Below are 27,818 nucleotides of genomic sequence, written 5' to 3'. Positions count from 1 at the left end.
CAGCAGCCATTTTCGGATATCTAACGGAAAGCCTTTCCAGAAGGGAAGTCACTGTTTTAGCTGCAAATAATGGACTTTCCAGTCTCCTTCAGTTTTCTCTGCAATGCAGCTGCCTAGATTTATTTTTTTCTATATTTAGCAACAAAAAGACTTTATGCATGATAAAGGTAAAACAGCTCAACTAGCAGAGCATTGCACATGGCATAAGCAACTCAGAAGTCATGGCCTCGATCCCAGGGGAATGCACTGTAGTTACATTGGATAAAAGCAGTTCAGGAAATTTACAGCCCTACTGCGTATTGTGCCCTAGTAATTTTAGTGTAGAAATAGTTAAATAAATTGAGATCTCAGAGATCATATGATCAGGCTGGGAGATAAAATGTAAATGGCATACTACTTTCCACTATTTAAAAATACTGTGTAGTATGATTTTGAATACACAGTACAAATTGTATTTTCCTTAACCTTTACTAAAATCCAAAGATCAACAGAAATACAGATGGCTGCAAATATGGACCATAAGAAAACATGTTAAAGATGGAACGGAAGAAAAGCTGGTCTATGTTTGTGTGTGTGTGCTATTCAATTCATATGTAAACACATGCAAAGTAGATGAATCACACCCCATTCAATCGCAGCTACTGATGCAGGAAACAGGCCTACGAGCCACATACAAATCACAACCCTGCACATATTCAACATCTGCACCATCAAAGATCCATCAAATCTCTCAAAAGCATCGACAAATCTCAGCGGTGCAGTTAAGGGTGGAATGGACTTCAGACATTTTGCGGCCATTGCTGCAAGTCTTTGATGTTGAAGAGTCTAAATTCGTGAAGAGTCGAGCCGCAGGAGGCAACGCTGCCCGTGTATCTCCCGTGCAAATAAAAAGCAGCCGGATACGTGCAGGGTAATTAGAGCAAACGCTGCGCCTGGGAGACACAGATTCAGACGGATGGTGCGGGCTGCTATATTTGACTCTCTTCCCGTAAAGCCGGTCCTGAAGGGAACCTGTAGACATGCTCAGGCACGACACAGAGAAAGAGATAACAGAGGGATACATTCACAGGAGACATGAGACAGACGTATAAGACAGACGCTAAAGACATAAGACGTAATTTGTTTGTCTGCTGCTTTTTTACATCATAAGCTCAGTCTGTTTGAACTAGATTTTAATTTAAATAGCATTAATTTCTATTCTAGACAATTGCAATTGTCAAGATTGCAAGACAAGATGCAATTTTACTCTCTTTCATATAAATATATATTATATATCGTCGCTGTCCGATGAAAACCACGTATGTCCATGAGATTTTTCGACGGATTGAATGTCCAGGTTCATTTCCGTATAAAGTATGCTTCACATATCTTAATGTCCAATGAAAAGTTGTGAAATCATGTCATCTGATTTTCACGTATATCCATTTGGTGTCAAAGCTGTCAATCACGCCGCGTATCTCCTGCCCTGTGGAAGCATCTCGCCGGTCTCGTGAAGTTTCATTGAAGCTCAGCACTCGATAGCTGAATAAACATAGCCTGGTGAGACAACGACTTTCCTTCATCCAGGTAAACGTTTCCCCCCTGATGCCTGACGTACGTCTAGGAGTGACAAAATTACGGTAGGACTGTGCAAACAAAGTATCTGTCTAGCATTACCATGTCAGTGTATTGATTCATTGTCCCTTCATAGTTTGCAAGAGACATTTAATAAATGTAAAATTAATATTAAATAAACTAAGCATATTTAATAAACTAAGATGTAGGCTATTTAATAAACTGATCGTATTCATCTGTCAATAAGAAACGCGACTTGGCCATTCTAATTAATTCTAATAGAACGCGCGGCAAGAATATGGTTACATGTAAAGCCGTACCAAGTATGATGACGCTACATTGAACTGCTTTTGAAATACAATGTTTTTTTTCACTTCTTGAAAAGTAACCGTTTTGGACATATGTGAGTTTCATCGGGCAGCAACGATATGTTATTGTAGAACAGATCCCGACAGGGTGATCAGGACTTGCATCAGGGATTTATTTGCAATAAACCGGCTGGCTATACATTATCTCACTTATTACACGGCTAGTTGCTATACGAGTAAATATACAGACACAAAATTTTGATTTGATTTCTTGATTAGTTCATTTTAAAGAAATGGAAACCTTTCTTTAAATGAAACACGTTTCCCAAGACGCATTAAAACAAGTTCAAAGTTCAAACAAGATTAACATTTGGTTTAAACATTTGTAAATAAAATCTCATATATGTTATTTAAACAGTATAAATATGCACATTGTCCAGCTCCCCTAGTCCTAAATATTTGATTTTTACCGTTTTGGAATCCATTCAGCCGATCCCGGGTCAAATGTATTCCTTTTAGTTAGTTCATGTTAACGAATGCATTAACTGAAGTTAATAAATATAACTTTATTGTAAATTATCACAAATAATTTAGCTAGAAAGCAAAAAAAAATTTTTGTGGAAAAATTCTACTCTAATTTATTCAAATAGACTTAAATGCAGTAAAATGCAAAAACTGTCCCCGATTTAGTTGACCATATGAGCTGTGATTGAAGTATAAAAATATGATAAAATATACATAACAAATGATGATAATAACTGTACCAATAATACAGATAAATCTAAAAATACAAATACACAGTATACATATTCAAAACAAACATTCATGAATGAAATTAGAGAGTCAAGTCAACTGTTGTTAAAATGATCTTTGGGGTATATTGTTTGAGATTTAGGGCTGGACAACAATCCCAGTGCTGATAAGTCAGGATGTGTGTCATCGAGTACTGTACAGCTCATATCGTGTCTTGCACAAACTCGGGTGCGGCTATCAAGGTGTGCTTGAATCAAGTGCATGCATCATAGAAGTAACACAAGGGTGGAGCATTAGTTGTAGGGGTAGCATGTTTCCTTCTCTTTTCTCGAGCACAGTGTGCCTTACAGCTAAGAGGATTTGTGGCGAGACTTGTAAAATAATTGAGAGTGTCTCTCTCTAAGCTCTCAGCTCTAAAAGATGAACGTCTGGGAGGAGTTAACACGCTTCAGGATTTAGGAAACAGCTGACAGAACCAATCACTGATGAACCGCAATCCGACAATAGAGTACTGACGTAAATTCAAATTTTTTTTTTTGTTTGCCAAGATTTGAATAGTATTTGACTGCCTATATCCATTCACTTATCCTTGTCCATGAATGACTGCTATAAGAAACAAAGCTAAAAAAGACCAATTAAACACCTCAGATCCCCCAAAAATATTAATTCTCTTTTATTCATTACAGACGATTTTTCATTTGCATCAAATTAAACTGGATTTATCCTGACTGAGGGCCAATAGTAGGATGAATCACATTGATTGAGGGTGTACACTACAGCATAGGCCACCATTGTTGTTTTGATTATACTCGTGCATGCCTTGAATTAAAGGAATAGTCTACTCATTTTCAATATTAAACTATGTTATTACCTTAACTAAGAATTGTTGATACATCCCTCTATCATCTGTGTGCGTGCACGTAAGCGCTGGAGCGCGCTGAGACACTTTGATAGCATTTAGCTTAGCCCCATTCATTCAATGGTACCAATCAGAGATAAAGTTAGAAGTGACCAAACACATCAACGTTTTTCGTATTTAAGACGAGTAGTTATACGAGCAAGTTTGGTGGTACAAAATAAAACGTAGCGCTTTTATTGTGTTTGGTCACTTCTAACTTTATCTCTGAGTGGTACCATTGAATGAATGGGGCTAAGCTAAATGCTATCGAAGTGTCGCAGCGCGCTCCAGCGCTTACGTGCACGCACACAGATGATAGAGGGATGTATCAACTCTTCTTAGTAAAGGTAATAACATAGTTTTATATTGAAAATGAGTAGACTACTCCTTTAACACATGCAAATAACATCACTATTATCATAGATTTGCCTTTACGTGGCTTAGACAAAGACGACTATGCGTCGTTTGTAAAAACTTTAACTTAGAATTGCATCACCAAAAGCCTGCATTTCCAGGACCCCAAAATGCTGTTGTCTTGTAAACTAAAAGCTAAATGGCCTAAAACTTTCCCGTTTACGGTTAAAAGCATTGTCGTGTAAACCGCTCCTGGGTCACAATAACAACATCAAAGTCAGGAGGTTAGCATTCAGAGAAGTGCACAATGAAGCAATTAACGTCTGATCTCCAGCCTGGCTGTCTGTCATTGTAGCTGATAAACATACATCCATCTATGTCCCAATCAGGTCCTTGTGTTGGTCAAGCTGCTCGCACCCATTCAGAGCTGACAATAGCCCCTCACCCCTGTTCATTCATCACCTCTGGGATGAGTGTGCTATTAAAAGACCTCCTAACACATCCACACAACAAAGTCTGCATACAAATGGGTTGTGTGGTAAAGGGTGCAGACACCATCGCTCCTGCAAACAAACCACACACCCCGCAAACATTCGCACACACCCACAAGCCATTTCATCTTGTTAACCAAACACAGGTGTGACGAAAAGACAAACACGTAGGCCGTTTATACTGGGTATTAAGATGCATTTTGGTCGATGGAATCACAAGTGGACGGGAGAGGCACATGTTCATCCCACCTGGTGTTTTAATTCGTCACTATTTCATCCACTTTTAATCGCTTCTGTTTGAAGACATTCGAGGGGATTAACTATGGGCGAGTCGTTAAACGCGAGCAGTAAAAATGACGGGATTAAATTGATGCGCAATAATATTACCGCTTAGAGTATTGCTGCACAACATTTTGTACAAATATAAGTAAGAGCTTTTTTTTGATGTTTCAGAGCAATTGATGAAATAAGCTGGCGCCACTTTCAAACGCTTGCAAAATTTAACAAAAATGAAAGAGTCCTAAAAAGTGTGCTGAACACAATGGGTTTGATCTAGAAGTCAGGACCGCTGTAAAAACATTGTGCTCGTACATCACACATTAGATCAATAGGCGGTCTTTTGTGGCTGCTCGAAGACATTCAACCACATGAGCGTCTATATCACAAAAGCAACCTGGTCGAATGAGTTATCGACTACCTCTGAATGTGGTTGAAAGTAGACAAGCTCAAAACCTTTTACAACCCATTTACACCTGTATTTAGCATCGTCCACTTGTGATCCGTCTGATCAAAATGAATCATAACACAAGGTGTAAAAAGCCTCTTAGTGCTTTGATGTGTGTGTAACATGTCAGACCTGCTTTAAAAAAGTGTGTTTTCATGCATAACATTATATTTAACGCAGAATGGGACAATCAATTTATTCAAAAAGAAATTGTTTCAGATGGAGAACAATGAACATAAAAGGAGAAAAATGTTTATTAGAAATAGCATGTGACTATGACTGCATAAAAGTGTATTTGTAACATAAACAGGATAAATTTTGATTTCACAATATGACTCATTACAGGAGCTTAGAGTCACAACATTGAAGGCAGCGCTGCTAGATTGCTCAAGTTACTCAATCTAAACCCTTGAATAACTGTAAAAAAAACCTACATTTTTGTTAAAGTCTCTTATGATTTGGAAATTGTAAACAGAGTTCATTTCAGATAAAGAATTTGGATAATGTTGAGATTGAATAAACATTATGTTCGTACAGCAGCGTGATCACACTACACAGAACATTGTGTTTCGATGTATTCAGTAAATTTCATCACTCATTTGTTATAGGCTATGTCAGAGCTTGTGTTCCTAAGAGTGAAAGCCAGATAAATGTGGAAACCAAGCCTGTGCTTTTTGCTCTGCCCAGAACACAAATATAGTGCCTGTAACATTCCAGCAAGCCTGTGTTGCATTAGCTGGCAACATGCTATATCAGCGAAACTGAGCATTGTGCTGGCACTTTAATGCATTCAGGAATAACTAACCCAAAATTAATTCATTCAAATTAGTTTGAGAATTTTTGAGGGAGTTAAGTTAATATTTTCAAGAGAGAAACTTGTTTGAGTTAAATTTCATAGAAAATAGATTAAGCAACTACTTTATTCCCAATAAAAATGTCTTCTCATTTTCTTTAAAGGGGACAGAGAATGATAAACCATTTTTACCTTGTCTTTGTTGAATAATGGTAGTCTACCCACATTCACAAACATACAAAAAGTGCTAGACATGCTAAACATTCCTCTTTTAGAAATGTCAGCCAGAAAACGGCCCAATCTGAAAAACTGATGCTTATGACATCACAGGCATCTCACTGCCCTTCCACTTTAAAATAATTGGCTACATTTTTTGAGTGGCAGCAAAGTCAGCCAATCAGTAATGAGATTGCAAGTTAAGCCAGTAGGGGGAGCCAAAGAGGTGCAAAACCACTTGTTTAAAATCCCTCACCCTAATAGAGCTATCTGAGAGAGGTTTTTAGGAAGCTTATAAGGCATTACAGACCCAAACAAAAACATTTTTGTCTGCATGTCACATCACAGAACAAGGATAAATACCCCGTTCAATCATTCTATGTCACCTTTAACTTTTTGCACTTAATAAAGTTACATACGTTCTATGTCGGAGAACAATTTAACATATTTCAATGCATTAGTACTGCAGTTGTTATCGGCCTTTGAGATGGAACGCAGTGGCAGTCAAGTCCATGCGGAAAGCCGGGTGAATTCCAAATGGCGTTTTTGCACCCTTGAAGGGCACTTCTGGAAGGCGAAGTCGCATAAACAGTCGATCAAATAAAGAAAAAAATGCATTGTTTTTTATTGCTCTATTGTTGTATTTTATTTGTCCACACTATGAGACACAAGCCGGTTCGGTGATTAGTAGTAATTCGCCATCACCTGCATTCAGATGGAGCGGCATTTACTTCATCAAGCAGCTAGGCAAAATCGCGTTCATAATCGAAGACGATCTTCCAAGATTATGAACACGATTTTGCCTAGCTTTCGGTGAAATACGGCTCGGTGTAGTAAATGCCACTCCATCTGAAAGCAGGTGATAGCGAATTACTACTAATCACCAAACTGGCTTTATTGAGGGGATACGCATGAGAATCGCAGAAAATTATTTTTTTCGATAGCTCTACTTTTATGCTGTACTTTCATCTACCATTGTTTTGTGAAAATCAAAGATGCAACATGGCAGTTGTTGTTTTAAATTAGATAATAAACAAAGCTTTATCAGGCATTACACTGAGATAGGACAAAAACAACATTTCTTTAAGACATTTTGTCTCAAGACAGTTCTTTTCAGAGACAGTTTGTGTCCGAAACACAGATTGGATGAAGTAAAACAAAAAACAGCTGATTGCCGATTAACAGCAAAAAATGTCCAATTCCGATTTATGACCACTCGATCTGTGCCTCTTTAATCCAAATGAATCTCAGACCAACCATCCAATCAAATTATGGATAATAATATTAACACATTTAAATGTTTCATGTTTATGAACAGTCCAGAGTCTCCAGTTAACATCCATTGTAAATTTGTGTAACCAGGTGAAAAACATGCATGTACAGTCTGACTATAACAGAATCAAATGAGGACATTGGCACAGCTGAGGAAACAAATTGCAGAAAACAAGCTCGCAGCAACCTCACAAAGCTAACGGCAGAGATGCAACACTCAAATCATTCAGTGTGACTTTTAACACGCTCTCATCGTCTCTCTTCATCTGCCCATCTCTGCCAATATAAATCAGGATGCTTCAATATACGCAGGTTTCTTCTGCAGTTTATGTTGCGATCGCTCTGGGCTCCGCAGCACCCTTGCAGAACTTTCTCAGCAAGATCATAAATCAGGTCTGAGGTCAATGAGACTTCATCTCAGAATCACTCTCTACAAGCTCCCAAAATAACATTGTAATCTTACACCTGACTGAGAAGGTATCAGGTAAATGAAACCACAGACAAAAGGAGTCAGATGTGCATCAGAGATAAAAGCTGTAATAACAGAAATACAATAGGGTCAAAATATTGATTCGAATGTAAAATGATTCTCTAAATTTCTAACCTGTGCATATCCATAAACATAACTGCACCTCCCCGAGTGAGTCACGCGCATCTCTAAATGCATCAATTAGGGGAGTACACCGAGAAATTATTTCATCATTTACTTCAGTCCATTGATCTCATTATTTTAGGCATTATAAAGAATTGTTTTACAATTAGTTGAATTATGCCTGCAAGGCTTAGCTGTCATCTTATTGAATGAACAACTCATCCCATCATCCCAACAAAGCACAAATAAAGCCTCCAGTGCAAATGTAGCCAGAGTTAAGTGAGGTAGCTTGAAAAAAAAGCATTTCCCCTCCTGTAGGGATCATCTAGGCAAGGTGTGAGCAATGCAAAAGCCCAGATATTTATTCGATTGCTAACAAAACCAACGCATGCAAACCAACCAAACATAAATGTGCGAACACATTTTAATCTTAATTACTTTTTTTAACGTATGACCTTAGTTACTTTAGATTAAGCTCTCTTTAATATTATTACTGTAATGTTAAGCAAATGGGCAACCAGCACAATGAAAAGTGTGCTAAGCTTTTCAGGTGTAGGGTTTTATTATAAATCCTAACATTTAATAAAGGTACATTTCAAAGAAACTGTATGAAGGCATTTGACCTCTGTTAAAGTTTAATGAGTTTAATGAGGTTGAGATTTGGAAGTGGCAAGAAAGGGCTTTATCTATAAATGCGCACATTCAGTTTGCTGTATCTGCGCAATGAAGGACTTTAAACAGACACAATGACAGAATCAATAAATTGTTTTTAGCTTTATATCAAAAAACAAGATATAAACTCAAGAGACAACAGGACAGTAATCCTCATTTCTCGCCTTAAGATAAACAACCCCATGTTACTCAGATTTGGTTCTTTAAACAACCCAAAAAAAGACAGTCAGTTACTGTAAGGTTTGTAATTAAACTCGTATTCATTTCTTATGTGCCACCCAACTGTTCTAACTAACGTTAATCGAGACTTTACAGTGTCTTAGTAGACTAATGATATCATAAATACGTGATATTAAAAATAGACATGGCTTTATCAAGGAATTGTAATATCAAAAGACAAAATGTCAGTGGACAAACAATTTGTAAATGGGAAAATCTGAGAATTACGAAAACATGAGAGTGAGATAATGCGCACAGACCTCAATGTATCCAGCCAGGCTCGGAACAACGATGGCCAGAATCAGCACAGACACGGCGGGGATTGAAGCCATCTTCCTCGGCTGATCTCTGGAAGGAATCGTGCTGAATTTATCCGTCTGTGAATTCGTATAAGCGGCTAAAAACAGAAAAGATCTCAGTAAATGATCCTCGAACGGTCCTCTCTGTGTGAAATGATCCTGTGTACTGCACGATCAGTGAGTGGAATGTCGCTCATATATCTCCGCCTGCCAGGGGATTGACTCGAGCGCTAAAACAGGACCAAGCGCGCCACCGACTGTCTAGTAATGCTGGACTCACCGGAAATGAGGTCATCATGCGTTTAATATGGAAAAAGTTTTGTTAAGATTTTGCTACATTCAGATAGAAATGTTTACTCTTACTATGGTTTCATGTCTAAATATAGTTTCCCAGTTGTCCATAAGGAATTTCTTACAATAGTTAAAGCTATACCTAATGGTATATTGTTCATTCAAAAATATATGATTTATTATTTAAAGAAATTGTAAAAAGTGAACAAAGATTTTAGTTGAAGACAAGAGTATTTATAACCCAAAATGTAGTAACACATATATAAGAAATGTGTTTTCGTCAAAGAACAATTTTGAGGGGACGTTTTTTGAAATTCTTTAATAAATAAAATTAATTGGAAAAAAAACATGGCTCTGACCTTATACATTTTATGTCCCCAACAAAGTTTAAGAACTACATTTAAACATTTTGCATAATATATCCCCTTCTAATGAGTTTATAAATATAGTCCCTTCTAAATTTTGTTACACTTATTTGAATTGTAATTTTTGTATTGTGTCATTGAATCAATTGATCATATTTTCTTCAATGTCCCCTTGTCAAAGGATTTTTGTCTGATTTGTCAAAATTTCTGGCTTCGAAATCTAACTTGATCATTGATTTAACTATGTGTGATATATTCTGCAATTTTTTTCATTGTAAACTAGGGCTGGGCATAGATTAATCTAGATTAATCTCATACAAAATAAATTTATTTTTTTGCATAATATATGAGTTGTGATGTGTGTTAATATTATGTATATTTAAACAAACACACATACATATATATATATTATACATTTAAGAAATGTTTTATTTAAATATCGTTTTTTATTTATGTATAATTTGAATTTATAAATATATAAATAAATATATATATACACATGTAAATGTTTCTTAAATACATTCATGAATGTGTGTGTGTATTTATACACACAGCACAAACTCATATGTTATGCAAAAAATTACTTTTATTTTGTATGAGATTAATCAAGATTAATCTATGCCCAGCTCTATTGTAAACCAAATATAGAATATATAAGAAATGTATTTTGGTGGCAAAATATTATATTCATAAATGTACATTTTCCTCAGCAGTTTCCAAATAAAAAAATTTCTTTAATTATGACCTCAATTATTTAATGATGACCCTAACAAAGATTAACAACCAAAAAAATGTGTCAAATTTGTGAATTTGTATAATGATCTGTTGAAGTTTTTTTGCTTTTTTTGCTTTATCTTTATTGTTTCAATGGTGGTTGAAACTGTTTTGAATTACTCTTGTTTATACTTGCAATAGTTTTTTTTTTTTTGTTGTTTGTTTTTTGCTCTGGTGATGTAAAAGCAAACTTCTTTTTTATGTGATCTTCAAACTGAGGATTTATTTTATTTGTTTTGGTATTGTGAATAAAAAAAGTAACATAAAAAGTATCTGTATATTTTATTTTATATCATAATATAATACATTCAATAATTTTTTTGGGATCAAAAGGATAGTTCACCCAAAAAAGTTATTGTTCTAAACATGTATGAGTTTAATTATTAAGTTCAACACAAATTAAGATATTTTGATAATTGATGGTAACTACACGGTTGATGGTACCCATTGACATCCATAGTAGAAAAAATAAATACTTTTTTGTGAAAAATAAATACTATGGAAGTCAATGGGTACTGTCAACTGTGTGTTTACAATCTATGATCAAAATGTCTTGTTATTCTACAGAATAAAGAAACTCATACAGGTTTAGATGACAAGATGAGGGTGAGTAAATCAAGACAGATTTTTCATTTTTGGGTAATTGTCCCTTAAAATATAGTGAAAACTGGTATAGCTGTGACATGTTTTAGTCCAATGAATATTTCTCTGCATGATTTTGAAGTTTTTTAATGTTATATATGTAAGAATCGGAAATACCCTGTCTATGAAATCCAGCCTTAAGTCTCAAAATCTAGTGATGGGATTTCAAAGCTTGATTTCACTCATTGATTTAAATCTTTGACATGACCTCACACAATATTAAAGATACCAATGTTATATTATCACAGTATTTTGTTTACATTTAGTAGGATATGAATTGTGGAAAGTCTGTTATGTGTCTTCAATAATTGGGCTCCTTTTGCTTTAAATACTGCCGCATTTCTGCATGACAAGCAAACAGCTGATTGTAACCATTGACTTCCATAGTAGGAAAAACAAATACTATGGAATTGACTGGGTACCGTCAACGGTGTGCTTACCATCATTTATCAAAATATCTTCTTCATCATTTACCACAATACTTCCATAACATTTGTTGTCCTACTATGAAATGCAATGGAAAAATCATTTGGAACAGAATGAGGGTGAGAAAATGATGACCAAATTTTCATTTTTGGGTGAACTATCTCTTTAAGTAAAATAAGTTAGCTAAAGTAAGCTTTACATGTACAACATGTTTATTGTTTAATTTATGAGCAAGTTGTAATTTTGTGTGTGTGTTGTTTGCTGTTTGCTGAGGTGGACACGTCACTATAGGTGTCAGTTTCATTTATGATCGCAATCATATTGACTGTAGAAAATTCTCAAGAGAAATGTACTAAAATTTCCCTAAAGACAACATTAATATATTGTACTAGAACTTAAGTATGATTAATTTTAAAAGCTCTAACAGTTTTAGTAGCCTACAGCATATCAGACAGCAAGACACTGCTGTTCATTTATACATTATTCCCAACTAGCCTACGTCCCTAGGAGCAGGAAAGGAAGTTGACAGGGCATTTTTGTGTCCTGCTATTGTGTCTGCCTCTAGGAACGCATAAGAATACAATTGGCAACCTTTTAATGTCATTAGCCAGATGTTTTTGTGGATTGAATTATGCAATCTATTCAATGAATTACATAATATTGTGTATTTCCACTCGATGTGTACTGTTCACATTTTAGTCTCAGTTGCTTCTGTTTCTTTAGTGATTAAAGACAAAAGTGACTCTTAAACAATTATATTTGTCTGTTTCAATGTTGATGCTTATAGGTTTATTGTTATTTTTTTACAAATGTCAAATTTTTATTATATATTCGTTACAAATTATATATTAAAACAGGGAAACGCCATGTCAATGCAACAGAAACCTGCATGACGAGTTTGTATCAGCATGAAGAACCTAAAACATAATTGTGTCTCTTATCCCACTATGCTCCCTACCTAGTCAGGAATATTGGGCCACATTATGCGCGTTCTGAGTCAGTTCCTGTATGGAGTCTTCGAACAGCAAGTGCAGTAATAAAACACAACCCGGGTGAGTCACCGCCGTACTAGAAACAAATACCGATACCAGCCCTAAACCTTCACTCCAACCTTTAAAATTCATCTTAAAGCTACGTTAGAAGACGAAAGGACGAATTACTTTAAATTTACTTTAATGTTCGTAAGTAATTTTATATCAGAGTGGTTTTATTAGCGCGTGTTATTTTTAGTAAGTGTTCACCTGCTGTAGTAGAGTATCGCTCTAGTCGTCACTCCCAATTGTACCCGCCCGGAAATATATTCTCTCACCTCACAGGTAAGCGATACCAACAACACTTGTTGCGGAATATCATTTTAATGCCCTTGTTCCTTATATTAACTTGTACGTTGTTGTTCTGTCGACGGTTAATTGTCAATATTTTATTTCAGACGCTTTAACTTTGGTCTTTATTTGTCGTTGTTGATCCTGCGCTTGTTTGGGGCGTGTTGTTGTTTTCCACGCTTACTTGACTACAGTCAAGTCCACTAAGTTACTGTTTTTTCCTTATAGTTCACAATTGCTCGACTCGTTTTGTTAGCAGAAGTAAAACTTTGAAAAACAAAAGGGTTTGTTTTTATACACTACTGCTGGTGGTCTCAGACATGGACCCAATGGATGGAGGAATGCGTTACACTCCCAGATCTTCGGTAAGCTTCATATTTACTTTGTCTTATTAATAACTGTTGTTTTGTAATGTTACAAACTCCAATGGAGTTAAACAGTTGAAATATTATGTGTGTCCGTAAAAACTCTAATTTGGTTATTTTTTGTCACACGTCTGCTTTTCCTGTTGAGCCAATTTACAGGCCTACCGGGTTATATCCATAAAACTATTTTAACTTACACATACTCTTTTATAATAGCCTAGTTATGCATTACCTCATGTTAAATTATTGACTAAATTGACTGTATGCTAGTTATATTAAATGAATATGGCATAACACATGACCATTTAACCATACATACAATACCTGAGAGATTCACTTTTCCCTTACATGTATTAACTATTCATATCCAATAAGGTTTTAAAACCATAAAATATTTAGGACTTCCTTTTCAAGCAATACATTTCCATGGAAGTTTCAATAGTAACCATGTCTCATATTATTCTTTCTAAGTCTCTATAAAATGTGTCCTTATCAACTATCAGTGCGTCTTAAGTCACATTGGTTATTGTAGGCTTTGTAGGTCGAAGGTTAACCTTACTGACACAGCAAAACCAGATGTCCCCTACCCCTAAACCATTATTTGTTGCAGTTATGCCAAAACACTTACAATTAGTAAGTAAACAGGGCACATGGGAAGCAGATTTGTTTGACAATGACAAAATTTCTTGCATGTAGTCACTAAACTAGTTAAACACTTAAACTACTATGTAGTCACTAAACTAGTTTAAACAAACCCAGATATTCTGCCTATATGAGGCAATTTGCTTCTATTGATCAGCAAAATAAATCTGCGTTTAAGCCGTTGTGCTGACTGGATTAGCTGTGTTTCATTGTAAATCCTGAGGATAGGATGTCATTTGGCATTTACAAGACCTTAGATGAAGTACTACTTACAGTAGATGTAATTATGGGTTTTCCTGGTTTTGTGAGGGTTATTGTTAAAAACACTGCTGCTGGTGGAAATTTTCATTATGTGTCCTGATATCTAGAAAGCTGGGTGACCGGCGACCAATTTAATATTGATGTTATGTCAGGCTGTTTAGGCGATATAACAACATTGCAAAAGTGACCCTGCCTATGAAATCCAGTCTTAAGTCTTAATCTAATTATGAGATTAAAGAGATGAGATTCCATATTGATTTCAATCTTTGACATGATTTTACTCAGTCAATATTAAAGATATCAAGGTTACATTTTTACAAAATGTTCTGTGCATTAGGATGATTTTAAAACTAAGTCACAAAAAAAAATATTTTGCCGGGTTTTCATGGGCAGATAAGCACATTTTGCACAATATTTAGGACGAAATATCTCAAATAGACAGAAATTGTCTGGTTCGGTAAGATTCTGGTTGATATAAGGGTCTATCACTCATTCATAAAGGTCAGGATAGTAATTTCAAGGGCACATAAGAAAACTATATAGAAGTGATAGAGTCCATGTGAAAGTTTCTAGTTTTTAATTTTTTATTTAGAGAGAGGTCAGAGAGGCAAAATCCTGAAAAGCTCAGTGTGACAGTTGATGTGTGTGTGTGTGTGTGTGTGTGTGTGTGTGTGTGTGTGTGTGTGTGTGTGTGTATGTTTGCCTGTATGCATACCACAGTTTTGTTACAGCATGCATTACTTTGACTTTACTATGAGACAACACCCCCTCAAATGAAACCTGAACAGAGAAAATGACTCGGGTTAAATTTAACATGGGGATGCCCCCTTTATTCAATTCATCATAATGTCTAGAGCAACACCTCTTACGTCATCATTTTCTGTTAACAGCTGACACTTGTTTGTTTAAACTTTGGTTTAATAACAGTTACGTTATTGTTCATAACTTGAGCATGTGTTGAGTTGCAAACAGATTCCATCTGCTGATTGAATTAAAATTATTCAAGTCATGACAATTCTTTAATCCTTATCCAGCATTACAGATCTACCATCAAAGTCTTAAAAGAATTGTTTTACAGAAAAGTTATTGTTTTACATCTCAATGCCATCCTAGATGTATAGACAGTAGGGTTGCACGATTTATCGTTTAAAGTTGTCATGAGCATCTTGTCAGTAAAGGCGGTTCCGTGATTAGTAGTAAATCGCCATCACCTGCTTTCAGATGAAGCAACATTTACTACACAGAGCTGAGTTTACTGACAAGCTAGGTCATTTTTCGTTTATTATCGCAGGCTATTTCTGCCTTTTATGTAACACTGTAAGAAAAAAATGGTTCCTTTTCTGTTGCTGCCTCAAAGGTTAATGCGAATGTACTGCGATGGGTTTACAACACATTGAAATGTTGTACTGTTTGGGGTACAATATTATACCCCAAGGACCTATTGTGTACCTTAAGAATTTTTTTTTATATCAGTTAAAGGAACAAAACTGTTAACTGTATTTTTAAAGATACACAATAGAACTGAAAGTACAGTAATGTACCCCAAAAGGCACAACATTGTATTCTGTGACTATATCTGTACAAAGGTACAAAACGGAACCTTAAAAGTACCACAGTTTTGTACCCTTTTTTTGACAGTGTACAATCTCACCATTAGATATAGATATAGTCAACCTTTGGACTAACTGGTAAACTAGTAAAAACTTGTAAATGTTTAAATAAAGGTAACTTAAAAATTGTTACAAAAAACGTTTACGCTCTGCAAATATTCGTGTGTGAAACTGCAACTGAATTGTTTAACACTGTGTCACTTATTCGAAACCACAAAAAAATTATTTCCGTTTTTGCTTACATTTTAAGTTTTGTCAAACCACATGTCTACCAAATAGGCAGAGGGGGAAAGAGTAAAAAATATTCTACAGCAGGGAGAGGTGGGGGATTCTAGTATAGTTCAAAAAGGACATGGGAATATAAATCTCAAACCAGTTGTTTTAATTGTAGGAACCCCTTTAAAATTAAACTACAAAATAAATAAAATAAAGCTTTTTCTAACTAAGAAACATTTATGGAATTGACAAAAAATATGAGGTCAGCAGCTAGTAAATACAATCACTATAAGGTTGTCATTAATGTATTGCTGGTAACATGCTTTTTTTATTAAACTTATATATATATATATATATATATATATATATATATATATATATATATATATATATATATATATATATATATATATATATATATATATATATATATATATATATATATATATATATATATATATATATATATATATATATTACTTTTATCCTTTACATAATTGTCATCTTCTTTCTAGCTTCCCTGAGCTGCTTCTCTCTCTCTCTCTCTCTCTCTCTCTCTCTCTCTCTCATTTTCTCTCTCTGCAGTGTCTAATGACCCTGCACATTCACGACCTCACGCGAAGCTGCTAGACCTCAAAAGATAATGCACATGGTGTCTAAAGGGCTCATTATAGATGTGTGTGGGTGATGTGCTGTTAAAAATTTGGCGAGGTGCACATCAGGCTATGCAGAGCTATGCTCAGGGTAGATCTGCACGATTAATCATATTTTTATCATGATAACGATATGTGCGCCCCACAGTTAGTTAAAGACAATCGTCGCGATTAAACAGTGAAGACCAAGCACAAAGCAGATGGTCTAGAATCAAGCAATGTGTTTGCTTGATATGGGTGGAGTCAGAGTACACGGAGTGGATAAGGAGTATAAGGAGTTATTTTTGCTATTTCTGCTGATTTATTTTGCAAAATCTATGCAGAATTTTGCGGAATGATTTTAAATGTTTTAAAAAGAGAATGGGAGCTGTGAATATTACAAAACAATAAAATATTTTATAATATATAACATATATATAGCCTAATATTATATACATGGCTGTAAAGTGTAATAAAAATACTGAAGTGAATAGAAGCTCTTCACTTAGAGAATGATCGTGATTTTTAATCGTGATCAAAAGTTTTAACAAAACAATCGTGATCATCATTTTTCCTGGAATCGTGCAGCCCTAGCTCAGGCTATGGATTAACCTACGCCTAGACTTTATGCACGACTACAACATGGGCTTGAAACAATTGACGCGTCATGCAAATGAGCGGTAAAAAAATTGTCGGCAATTCCGTACTTACACGTGAAGCCTACCTTCCATAGGTATGAAACACTTGTTTCACATCAGTGGAAAGTGGTCACTTAATATGGCCAGGGGTTTCATTCATAAAAATTGAATTGAGGGTCTGCATCAGATGGCGCCTGTTTTGTCCTTTATAGTTCTTTTTGTGAGTTCAGCGCGTCCCCCCTGCCCATCAATTATCACCTTGCAGTTAAAAAAAAAAAACATTTTACTGATTAACAGATATGATTTAGTGAAAGTAAAATTACCGATTTTAAATACTACTCATAAAAGTAGAAGTACAAAAAAAATACTCAATTACAGTAATGTAAGGTAATTGTAATTTTTTTATTTCCACCTCTGCAAATAAGTGTTGGTCACTGTCACATTATTGTAGCATGAAAACTGAAAAACAACCCAGCAGTCATTAAGGAAACAATTGTACGTCAGTGTTCCATAATACGCCAAATTGTATCCGAATTGTACTGTAGCCAAATGTAAATCTTCTTTAGTCCCAGACTAAGTCATCTTTTGTTTCATACCTTTATACTTGAATCCAAATCTGAAGAACCTTCTAGAGAAACAAATGCTCATAAAAAAATGCTTAATTTGTTCAGTAGATAAAAAGACTTCACTACAACAGCATGAAACAACATGCCCCGTAATGTGTATAGTCCTCCCCATCATCCTGTTTGTGTGTTCAAAGTCTTATGAAATTATGATTCCTTGTGGTTTACGTTCAACATGAAATCGAAACTGATCCAGTTTATGTTATTTATACACATTACTCTGATTGCTCACAATTATTAGTTTGTGCTGTAAAAAATGCTTATCATCTGAAAAATCTTGTCTATCTTCACTTGTGCCGGTGTGGCAGGGTTGCCAGATCTGCAAAACAAAATCAACTCAATGGCAAAACAACCGAGCCCAAAAATAACCCAAGAATATGCCACTCCCATACCAATTTCTTCTTAAAGATCGCTGTATATAATAAATAAGATCATCATGCCTTAAGATGGACACCAGATGAACAAAGTCCTTCAACCTGTGGACAGAGGCAACAGTGGCGCAATTTTACGGGAGAACTTTAGACATGAAAACTCTGCAATATGGATTTGTTAAGGTTAACTAATACCCAAAAAGCTTTTTAGGCATTGTTTTAACCTACTACTTGCAAAATCTTTTAAATAGATTGATAATTTAATGGTGGGGCCAGACATTTTGATGATAAGTGCTAGGCGTTTTATCTTATTGAATATTCTGTTCACACTCCTAAATACATCATATTATTAAAGTGGGTTGGTATAATGCAGTTTCATGTTGAATCAATGTGTTTTGAGTTTTGATGCTGTTTTTATGTAACCTCTCTGAATCTGTGCTTATTTTGTCAAAAAGCTTTAAAATTTGCCTGCATAGTTTCTTTTTCCAATCAGAATATAAAATCTGTTGAGAATATCTGCTACAGTTTTCTTTTTATTATTTCTTCTAACTTACTGTTATCTGTTGCACACAGACTGATTGACATTTCGTCAGATGAATAAAAAAAGCCTCTTGCTTGTTTTGCCACTTATCGAATGCGCTGTTTCCCTTTCAGGGCAAAGAGTGGGAGCAGACTGTCACATTTTTACCCGCATCAGACAACAAAAAGCTAGAAAAGAAAAGGGGCCCAGGAAAGATTGGGATCATTGTTGGTTTGGTGATATTGGCGGCTGTTTTGGCTTTGATCATAGGACTGTCGGTCTGGCATTTCCACTGTAAGTGCAATTCATACCTTCAGTCACCGGTCTTGTGGTCTTTTCAGCATAACATTAATCATGACAGTTGTGATCACGTTTGTGTTGTCCTGCAGTCCGAAAGGATTTGAGGAATCAGAAGATTTACACTGGGTCCCTTAGGATAACCAATGAAGCTTTTGTGGACGCGTATGAAAATTCAGATAGCCCAGAGTTTAAACGCTTGGCAGACCAAGTAAATGCTCAGGTGAGAAAATATTATGCATTTTTTAACATTTTTGTAGCTTAAAGTGATGACAAAGTTTTTTTGGTATTGAAACTTCTTTCGTCCTTTTTAGCTGAAAACAATGTATTCACAGTCTTCAGACCTGGCTAAATATTACGTTGGTTCTAAAGTGACAGCCTTCAGGTACGATTTCACAAACACACAGCTGTAAGACCCACGACTAACACAGTTTTGCTTGTAAAGGCCAGAATCAAAACATATAAAACATCTGCTGTTACATGTTTGCGTAGGAAATTGATAACTTTGTTTTATCATTCTTTCAGCGGTTACTGGGGTAAAGTGTCCTACTGCTGCTCTAGTCCTATACTAGCACACTTATATCTTAACCGAAAATTTTAATTATCCCATATTTTACTCACCCTAAAGTCATTCTGGGTCTATCTGACTTAATTCTCTTAGCCAAACACACTCATATTAAATAATAGCTAGTCTCGTGTAGCCAGCCCTTCCTACAGAAGGTCTGGAAAGTTGAGAACATTGGCCACTTTGAATGGCCAAGAACCGCACGAAAGGGTGGTAATGACACTTAAAGCAACCAATCACGTTTCGTTCTGTGCAGCATCATGTTTAGGGGTTTGGAGATGTTGCTACGATAACAGACCAATCTGCAACCACTATCATTCACGAATGTCTCTAAAGTTCATAACAACAATAGCAAACACGTTAAGATGCCTTGCATACTTTTAAACATGCAGCATGTATTCGACATTAATGCAGCGTATTGTCACCGATGTAAACATAAAAGCTTTCTTCTTCAATCAGACGGCTTTGTGTCGTTTCCGGGTGGATCGTTAAAGATCGCAACACCCACATATCCCGGAAATCCTGAATAATCAGTGGAAGACCTTGACATCCTCTAAAGCAGGGGTGGGCATTCCTGGTCCTGATCGGCCACTGTCCTGCAAAGTTTAGCTCCAACTCCAATAAAACACACCTGAATGCCATTTCCAAATCATCCTGCAGCATTTGATTAGATTCATCAGGTGTGTTTGATTAGGATTGAAACTAAACTTTGCAGGACAGTGACCCTCTAGGACCAATAATGCCCACCCCTGCTCTAAATCTTCCATATGCATCAGACATTAATGGGTAATGGGTTGTGTAGTGACGTCTGAGACTAAATAATATCCTGCCTCTTTTTTGCTTTATAATGGCATTGGATAGTGCCCTGTTGTTAATGGGAAAAATATGGGCAAATTTTTATTTTGGGGTAAACTTTTTTACAAACAAATGCAATTTCAGCCAATTCTGCCACCCCCCCTCTCTAAAAAATATGTATGAAATCTGAATATTCTATCTTAATTTATTTACCCTCATCCCAGATGTATATGACTTCCTTTCTTCAGCTGAATACACACACAAAAAGTTTATGATATTTCACTACAAGACATGAAAGAAGCCATGAGATTGGAAGTTATCGATGTGCCATGTTTGATTGTAGTGCTAATATGTTCGTTTTAATTTCAGTTTCGTTAAATAAGTTTAACATTAATTGTTTTCCTACACGTGCCTATTGTTTCACTTCAGAAGACATTTATTTACACATTTGAGTCATTTGGTTACTTTTATAATGTTTCATATAATGGAAACACATTGCTTTTTTGAGCTTAGAAATGTTGGGTCCCAAATATGGACTTAGAGATATTTTTTATTACATAAAAACTTGGTCTCTCTCTCTCTCTCTCTCTCTCTCTCTCTCTCTCTCTCTCTCTCTCTCTCTCTCTCTCTCTCTCTCTCTCTCTCTCCAGTGAGGGCAGTGTAATAGCTTGGTATGAGTCAGAGTTTAATGTTCCAGTGGGCCAGGATGGAGCAGTGGATGAGGCGATGAACAGTTTAAGTAACAAGTACAGCACTCAATTTCGTCGTTTTGGAAATAATCCAGGTCCCCTGGAGGTTGACAAAGTTGCATCCTCAGGTGTGATATAAATCCACACATCCATGTGTGAAACTTTTTTTATGCATTAAAGGCACTTTTTAACATATCATGAAATATAACCATGATACTGACACTATTTTACATTAACAGCTCTGGATATGCGTCTGTTGTCAAGAGCCAGATGTGAGTAGCCTATTGACATGTTGTTTGTCCATATATTCATATGTCTATTAACAAATTAGCAAAACCTTACTGCTGTTTTTAATCTGTTGTCCAGCGGTTATAAAAGACAGCAAGCACACCAGGGGTTTCTCTCAAGAGACCATTAAATCTCCTGGATTCCCTGACACTGCGTATCCTGCCAACACGTTAGCGCAGTGGGAGCTTCGAGGTGACCCAGAATACGTCCTCAAGCTGAAATTTGACAGCTTCAGACTGGAGCAAAACTGTGCAAACGATTTTGTAAGGGTGTACGATTCCCTGGTGCCAATGGACAAGCATTTGATAGCAGAGTAAGAGAACATGTCTTCATTTTTCAGTAATATCTGTTGGACAATAAAACCGTAATTAGGTTTCCAAGTATTGATATCTTTTTATTACTTTCTATTTTAAAATATTTGAAATTCCAGAGATAACTGTAAATGAGTCATAGGAAAACACAGAAAAACTGTAAACACTTTCAAAAGTCGCTGATTTACAGGAGATATTAAACACAACAAACATGTTTTTTCTATTGTACTAATTTTTGATACTTGAACTTGACTTTTTTACCAAAAGAAAACTTGGCGATTGGAGGTTTACATAGCTAACACAAATGATTGTTAAATCCCAGATATGTTTTAAGATTATGTGTGAATAATAAGATAAAGTAAGTGTTTAAGTCTAGGCCCATCTACCAACTGTAACTTTGGCCTTTCTCTATTTTGAGTTTCTTAACCAGTAGTAGCTTTAGTTTGCAGCTTTAAGATTTGATAACCAAGCAAATACTACTTGCTTCAAAATTGCCCCATGATTTAGTCACCTTCAAGCAATTTGAGACACACATGTCCATTATCTTTCAGACGAATACATTTGGAGTTATTTTAGTAAATGTAATTTCTTTTCCAAGCTTATAATAGGAGAAAACAGGGATTAAGGAACAACTTTAACCTACCTATGGCATCTAATGCTCACTACACTAAAACTGTTGTGGCGTCGTTACCAGAAGCTAGTTATTACAGTTTATAAAGTTTAAATTGAGGATATTTTTCGTACAATATCGCATTGATTACCCGCTAAAGACCTTTAATAACACATTAATAATAATAATGGCTTTTATTTATAATGCACTTTACATTTTTAAGAAAATCTCAAAGTGCTACAAAAAAATCTCAAAGGTGCTACAAAAGACATATAGAAAAAGTTATTAAAACACACAATTTATACAAACAGTAGTTATTAAAAAGGGATTAAAAAGTAATTAAACATTAAAAGATTTTTTAAAAAGGTATGTTTTAAGATCTTTTTTTAAAAATCTCAGTCCTTTTTGGTATTCAGGAAGGGCATTCCATAGGTTGGGAGCGGCAGCACAGAAAGCTCTGTCACCAATGGTGGGAGTTCTAGTCCTTGGGGGAAGGAGCCGATGAGTGTTTGTGGAGCGTAGGGAACGGGCTGGGATCTGTAGTTAAAGTAATTCTTGAAAGGAACTGGGGGCTTTTCCGTGAATACAGAACTTGTATGAGAAGGGAAACCTCTTCCGTGCTGGAATAGGAAGCCAATGTAGTGATTGTAGGACTGGTGTGATGTGTTCATATTTGCGTACTTTCATCAGGATCCGAGCTGCAGTGTTCTGAATGTTTTTTAATGCTCTTGTCAGGAGGAAACAAATGCGTGGACAAATTTTTCTGCAACCTGTATAGTTAATGTGGGACGGAGTCATGTGGATTACCTCTGGAGGATGAATGCACTTTCTTGGGGTTTAAAGTCAGAAGTTGTTCCCTGATCCCTGTTTTCTACCATTTTAAAGCTTGGAAGCGCAATGACATTTACTAAAATAACTCCAAATGCGTTCGACTGATAGATGATGGACATATGAATCTCAGATTGCTTGAGGGTTGGTAAATCATGAGGATAATTTTGATATTTGTAAGGAGTATCCCTTTAAGCACATAGTGTATTACTATAATGCATAAGCATTACAGGCTTTTCCCTTTTTTTTTATTCTGAAAGTGGTGCAATCTGATGTCTGCATACTACATTAAAGTATATTATCTATAATAACTTTTTTCTCCCTGTCAAACAGAAAATGTGGCATCTATTCCCCAAGTGAGCTTCCAACCTTTATCTCATCCCGAAACGTTATGCTGGTCACTATGGTAACCAATGAAGTTGGTAATTTTCCTGGCTTCAGAGCCATTATATCCCAGATAAAGCGAGATAGCCCAGGTAAAAATAATCCTGGTCGACTGACATAAAATATACTATGATTAGCAGTACAGTAAGTTTTAACGTTATATTTATCTTTTCTCGTTGAATCTCCCCTTCCACAGAGGTCACATGTAGTGGTAAATTGACTGGCACCTCGGGCGCATTCACATCACCGAACTATCCAAGTTATTACTCTCCCAACACCACTTGTCAGTGGGACATTGAGGTGAGGAACAAAAACACATCCAGCTCTTCCCAATATCAAAATAAACCAGTTGTGAACGTGTCTTCATGTTTGTTTAAAAGGTTCCTAGTGGAAAATTTATCAAGCTGAAATTCCAGAAGTTTCTGGTGTCTACAGGGGGGGTGAACTCTTGCTCTGGAGACTATGTGGAGGTGGTTGGTAAAAGGTCAGTAGTCTTGAACTTTAAATTGACTTAACTTTGGGCTACGACAGACCCATTGGATTATTCTGTGGGACTTGAACCTACAACCTTTCGGTTAACCAACCCTTATCTGTTACCACTACACGCAACAGATTTAAACAGCATGTATTTTAAATGTGTTTTTGTTCCTTTGCAGTCGATTGTGTGGACAGCAGCCACCTAATATGATAACCAGCAACAGTAACATGATGACGGTTAAGTTCTTCTCCGATTCTTCACGTGTAGATCGAGGTTTTACAGCCACATATGAGGCCTTTGAGCCATCTGACCGTAAGTAAATACAAAATACTTAACTTAAAGCAGATGTATCTGAATCTATTCAGCTGATTTATTTAAGCTTACAATGTAAATACACTTACAAAATAATATCTGGAGATCTTTCCAATAGACAATCACACATAGATGCAAATGAAAAATATATTGCTTATAAAATTGTCACGTTTTCTTTTCATTGTTGGTGCATTATGCTATTATTTTGCGTTGTAAATATGAACTTTAACAGTTAAATTCATTTCTGAATGTCTCAGCTTGCCCGGATCAGTTTCAGTGTGATAACAAACGCTGCGTGGGTAAATCTATGCGCTGCGACGGCTGGAACGATTGCGGAGACAGCAGCGATGAAAAAAAATGCCGTAAGTGTGCAATGACTTGTTTTATGTTGTCTTATTATTCACACAAAATGCATAGATTTGAGACATGCAGTTTTCATGTGGTTGGGGTTATGATTTCAGAATGTGACCCCAGTATGATTCAGTGCAAAAATGGCTTCTGTAAGCCAATGTTTTGGCAGTGTGATGGCGTAGATGACTGTGGAGATAGGACTGATGAAGATAATTGTGGTAAAACCCTGTTTTCCTCTCTTTCTAATCACTTTTTGTAAAAGAGAAACACAAGCACATCTCTGATGTAGTTGTCCTTTGTTTTGTAGGAGGATGTAAGAATGGAGAGTTTAAGTGTGAGCAGTCGGATCAGTGCGTCTCAGAGAAGATGAAGTGTGATGGTAAAGCTGACTGTAAGGACGGATCGGATGAGAAGGGTTGTGGAAGAGGTAACCACATTTATGAAGTTAAGACTGACGTGCTATGCGCTAGTGGGCAGAAAAAATCTCCAATATTTTTAATTTAGACTGCAGTATAACGTTAACCCTCTAGATGTCAAAATACATACTGCTCCTTTAAAGAGTCACCCAATGTATGCATTTATTTTTGGAAATTATTTATTTATATACACTTTTTATTTGGTGGCTCCATCAAAATGGAAACCTAAAAGTCTACCCAGAAGTAGTGGTCATCCGGGTACTTTTCGCATACTACTACTAATTTTCTCCTGTTATACAGTAGGAAGTAGTCGATTTGGGTATAACGTTTGCCTCTATTGTCATCTCTGTGTAAAACACACAATTGTTGAGTTATTTTTCCCTACGTGGGTTGCAGTCAAACATATATATTATTTGAGAAATCAGACCCAACAGCTGAAATCAAAATAATTAGCTGATCATCGTGAATTGGCTCAATATCTGATTTTTGTTTTTATCAAAAAAGTTAGCTCTAAAGCTTAAATGTTTGCACTTAGAGCAGTAATATTATTAGTATGCACTTTTTTTCTTGTTCTCATTCTCTTTTAAAATTTCTTATTTGACAGATTCGACCTGTACAGTATCAACATTTGCTTGCGGCAATGGCAAATGTATCACAAAACCAAATCCTGTGTGTGACGGCCAAGACGATTGCGGTGACAAGTCCGACGAGGCCAACTGCAGTGCGTATCATTCACATGACTATAATATCTGTTAACAAAAAAACATACGTAGTTTTACATAACCTTCCGGCTGTCTCTTCTAGATTGTGGAAAGAAAGCATTCAAGGTATCTCGTATTGTGGGCGGACAGGATGCCGCAGAGGGTGAGTTCCCATGGCAGGTCAGCCTTCACATTAAAAACATCGCACACGTTTGTGGTGCGTCGATCATCAGTGAACGCTGGATCGTCACCGCTGCCCACTGCGTGCAAGATGACCCCAAGATCAGGTGTGTGTATATATCGCTCTTTTCTTCGATGCTAAATGTGAGAATATTAACAGTAGCTACTGTAATACATTTCAATAAATACCTGAATAGTTTTTGGCGGGACATTCTTACTGTAACTCAATATAGACCTCTAAAATGGAGCAGAAAATGTTCACCTCTGTATATCGGATGATTTCTCAGGTATTCTCAGCCTGGCACATGGGAGGCATATCTGGGTCTTCACTCACAGAAATCGAAACAGAATGCAGTGAGAAGAAACATAAAACAAGTCATCCCTCACCAGTACTACAACACCTACACATTTGACAATGACATTGCCCTAATGGAGCTGGATTCACCAGTGACCTTCAGTGATACCATTCGGCCCGTTTGCCTGCCTGCTGCTGCTGATGAGTTCCCTGCTGGATCAACTGTCACCATAACTGGCTGGGGTGCTACAAGAGAAGGAGGTCAGTGATGAGTCTGTTATTAAATATGAATGCACCGTATGAATGTTTACCGATTAACAATTTAGTCTCCCGTTAAGAAAAATGTTTTGGCCCAAAATCATAGATTTTCTGTGTGTGCTTTACAGGCTCTGCAGCAAATGTGTTGCAAAAAGCGCAGGTTCGCGTCATCAACAGCACAGTGTGCAATAAACTAATGAACAATCAGATAACATCTCGCATGACGTGCGCTGGCGTTCTGACAGGAGGAGTGGATGCTTGCCAGGTGCGTTTTTTCATAGACGTTTACGAAAAGCAATATTTGTTGTTTCAGTATAGATACACACAGGATCAGTTTTGATGCTTTTTACTTCAATCATTTGTCTTCACAGGGTGACTCAGGTGGCCCTATGATCTCTTACATGAACGAACGGATGTACTTGGCTGGAGTCGTGAGCTGGGGTGACGGTTGCGCTCGTAGAGACAAGCCGGGAATCTACACAGCCGTCCCAAAATTCCGGGGGTGGATCAAAGAGAAAACAGGAGTGTAATTTGGTGATTTTTATGGTGGACTGAGAAAATTTCTGGACTGTTTTGGCATCTCAGATATGTTAATATTTACAGTCACCAGATTAAGCCAGTATAGGCCGGCTAATTCATTAGCATGGTCAATCCTGTCTTGTTCCTGGTTGACTGGTGGACTTTTTACCTGTATTTTGCATTTGTCCAAAAGCTGTTTTAAATATTTGTATATTTTATAAGGAGAGGTATAAGGGATTTATCTTTGAATGTGTAAATAAATATCTTATTTTCTCTTTTAAAATATTTGTTGTTTTTAGTGACTACAGTCTTTAAGTGAAGTGAAGCTTTGTATTATGTGTGGATGATTTTGTTTTTGTGTGGGTCGTTCATTGTTTATTTTGGGACATGGACTTTTCTGATTCATACACCGTGAAATGTGAACATTTACAGTGTGCTTTTCTGGCTTTTGTTGCAGTTTCACATTTTAATGTGACGGTTTTTAACACGAGTTGCAAAATGTACATGCTTTAATGTGCCGTGACTTAAAACTATGTTTTAGGCACACATAGAAACACTTGAAAGGAGCTCGCTTTTTGTATGTGACAATTTAATAATGAATTTCCAAGCAATGCATTGTTTATATCCATGATTTCATAGATGATTTAAGAAATTTTTACAATGAAATAAAATGTGTTTCTGGTCAAAATTATCCAAAA

At 36.2% G+C, this 27,818-nt stretch overlaps 2 protein-coding genes across 7 annotated transcripts in view; one reads left to right on the top strand and one right to left on the bottom strand.

Annotated features, from left to right (window-relative positions):
* Positions 1-9,384, bottom strand: part of aplp2 (amyloid beta (A4) precursor-like protein 2) — an 83,453-nt gene extending 74,069 nt beyond the window's left edge. For 2 of the 5 annotated variants that reach the window (XM_073815833.1, XM_065282781.2), the window contains exon 1: positions 9,107-9,384. In XM_073815833.1, coding sequence (XP_073671934.1) covers positions 9,107-9,178 — 72 coding nt within the window. In that variant the 5' untranslated portion in view covers positions 9,179-9,384. The remainder of the gene's footprint in view (positions 1-9,106) is intronic. The other 3 variants (XM_065282779.1, XM_073815834.1, XM_065282780.1) reach the window with 2 other exon arrangements.
* A 3,305-nt stretch (positions 9,385-12,689) lies between these two features.
* On the top strand, positions 12,690-27,818 carry st14a (ST14 transmembrane serine protease matriptase a). 2 transcript variants are annotated; one of them, XM_073815832.1, is made up of 20 exons: positions 12,690-12,959; positions 13,284-13,330; positions 18,978-19,137; positions 19,233-19,363; positions 19,455-19,525; positions 21,151-21,317; positions 21,429-21,461; positions 21,556-21,790; positions 23,560-23,702; positions 23,807-23,910; positions 23,991-24,094; positions 24,267-24,400; positions 24,658-24,762; positions 24,862-24,969; positions 25,059-25,178; positions 25,772-25,888; positions 25,972-26,155; positions 26,336-26,604; positions 26,730-26,866; positions 26,973-27,818. In XM_073815832.1, the coding sequence occupies exons 2-20, from the start codon at positions 13,286-13,288 to the stop codon at positions 27,129-27,131; spliced, it is 2,526 nt and encodes an 841-aa protein (XP_073671933.1). In that variant the 5' UTR covers positions 12,690-12,959; positions 13,284-13,285; the 3' UTR covers positions 27,132-27,818. The 2 variants fall into 2 exon arrangements, with proteins under 2 accessions (XP_073671933.1, XP_065138854.1); XM_065282782.1 differs by having other exon boundaries at positions 13,194-13,330.

Source organism: Paramisgurnus dabryanus, chromosome 9 (assembly GCF_030506205.2).
Source record: "Paramisgurnus dabryanus chromosome 9, PD_genome_1.1, whole genome shotgun sequence".
Taxonomy (NCBI): domain Eukaryota; kingdom Metazoa; phylum Chordata; class Actinopteri; order Cypriniformes; family Cobitidae; genus Paramisgurnus; species Paramisgurnus dabryanus.
This window is presented reverse-complemented; position numbering and strand designations above follow the sequence as displayed.

Coding starts and splice junctions, on each gene's coding strand:
- st14a (XM_073815832.1), top strand. CDS start 13,286: ATGGACCCAATGGATGGAGGAATGCGTTACACTCCCAGATCTTCG. Junction 24,401..24,657: donor GGCCTTTGAGCCATCTGACC/GTAAGTAAATAC, acceptor TGAATGTCTCAG/CTTGCCCGGATCAGTTTCAG. Junction 24,970..25,058: donor GACTGATGAAGATAATTGTG/GTAAAACCCTGT, acceptor TTTGTTTTGTAG/GAGGATGTAAGAATGGAGAG.